This window comes from Wasmannia auropunctata, unplaced genomic scaffold, assembly GCF_000956235.1.
Source record: "Wasmannia auropunctata unplaced genomic scaffold, wasmannia.A_1.0 LD336053.1, whole genome shotgun sequence".
Lineage (NCBI taxonomy): Eukaryota > Metazoa > Arthropoda > Insecta > Hymenoptera > Formicidae > Wasmannia > Wasmannia auropunctata.
The window spans coordinates 481,710-483,220 of NW_012026837.1; the positions used below are offsets into that span (position 1 = coordinate 481,710).

Below are 1,511 nucleotides of genomic sequence, written 5' to 3' on the forward strand. Positions count from 1 at the left end.
TATATATATATATATATATTAATGCTTCGCAAGTTCAAGTAGAAAAGCTTTTAATTTGAATTAGGAGTTTGAGAGTAGCTTTCTATTCCACATAGAACCATACAATACATAATATGTAAATGATTTGCTTAAGTTATACGTTATCCAACTTGATTATTTTATCTATAAAAAGACCATTAGAAATTGGATTATTTCTTTGCGTATTAGGAGAAGAATTTGTAAATTTGTGATTTAATCGAGAAAAATAATATGCAAGAACTGATCTTTGTTAAGTGGCTTAGTTTACTTTGATATGACAATGTAACGCGGTAACGCTAGATGAAATCTTTACTTGGTAGGACCGTATGACGGAGAGCTTCTATGAGACCGGTGATTTTTTTGCTATGAGCGGAGTACCTAGGACAGGTTCGTTCAGGCTAAAAAGAAGATATTATTCCCTCGTTAATACCATTTGCTGGGCGATAGTTGTCCTTGTACCAATGCTATATTACCTCTTATGGCTCCTCCTATCTGGCTCGTTCTTTGGCATTACCGTCGGGATCGGGGTTATCATTACGTGTAAGTAGTATTCTTCCATATTTATTTACGTCATCATTACGTTAGTATCTTTAGCTATTAGTTACATTGTTATATTTTTTCATACTTGTTAACTCGCAAATAGTAATTATAGCAAAATTTTAAAAGTTATATGTATAAATGTAAAAATTACATTTTTTAAATTAAATTATGGATAGCTAAATGCTGGTAGTAAGCATAACAAATTGAATTAGATTTTTTAACTGATTGCTCGATTTTCTTGCTGTTGTATTGCTTATGTTTCTTCTTTTATAAGTAATATTATTAAGTTGCAGAAAATATCTCAATTTATTTTAAATGTATCATTCTCATGGAAATAAATCAAATTACAGTTTATGTGCTAATGTACAAAACGCTCGGAATGTCAGAGATAAGCAAGGGTTCGTCGTATGGTGCGGCAGACACAAAAAAGGACAAATAATTTCAAAGCAATTGCTTTAGGAGAGATGGCTCCTGTAAAAAAAAAATAAAGTGTCAAAGCAAGGACTACAAGAGATTATGCGATTTTAGGTGAGAAAGGAGTGAGAAAAGAAAGAAGATTGCAGAAAAGAAGGCAGTATAAATTTGATTTATACTTTTGTGTAATCCATTCAGTGCGCGTGAGCGCGTGTGTGACAAATGCGTTCTCTGTATGGATTAGATATTTAACACACAAACTAACGTATACACATAATATATACATACATATGTAAGTGTATATACGTATAAATACACACACACACACACACACACACACACACACACACCACACCACCACACACCACACACACACACACACACACACACACACACACACGCACACACACAGATGTCATTTATCCTGATATATCCAAATATCTCGAAAAATACGCAAGATACGAAAAAATATTTCAAACATAAGTAATGGCATATGAAGGAAGACAAGTAATGATAAAATTAATTTCACAAAAAAATTG

The 1,511-nt window shown here is 32.4% G+C and overlaps 1 protein-coding gene across 1 annotated transcript; it reads left to right on the forward strand.

The window, feature by feature from the left end:
- The first annotated feature begins 309 nt into the window (after positions 1-309).
- On the forward strand, positions 310-1,106 carry LOC105450918. The gene is made up of 2 exons (XM_011691037.1): positions 310-558; positions 909-1,106. The coding sequence occupies exons 1-2, from the start codon at positions 345-347 to the stop codon at positions 995-997; spliced, it is 303 nt and encodes a 100-aa protein (XP_011689339.1). The 5' UTR covers positions 310-344; the 3' UTR covers positions 998-1,106.
- Positions 1,107-1,511: the final 405 nt, after the last annotated feature.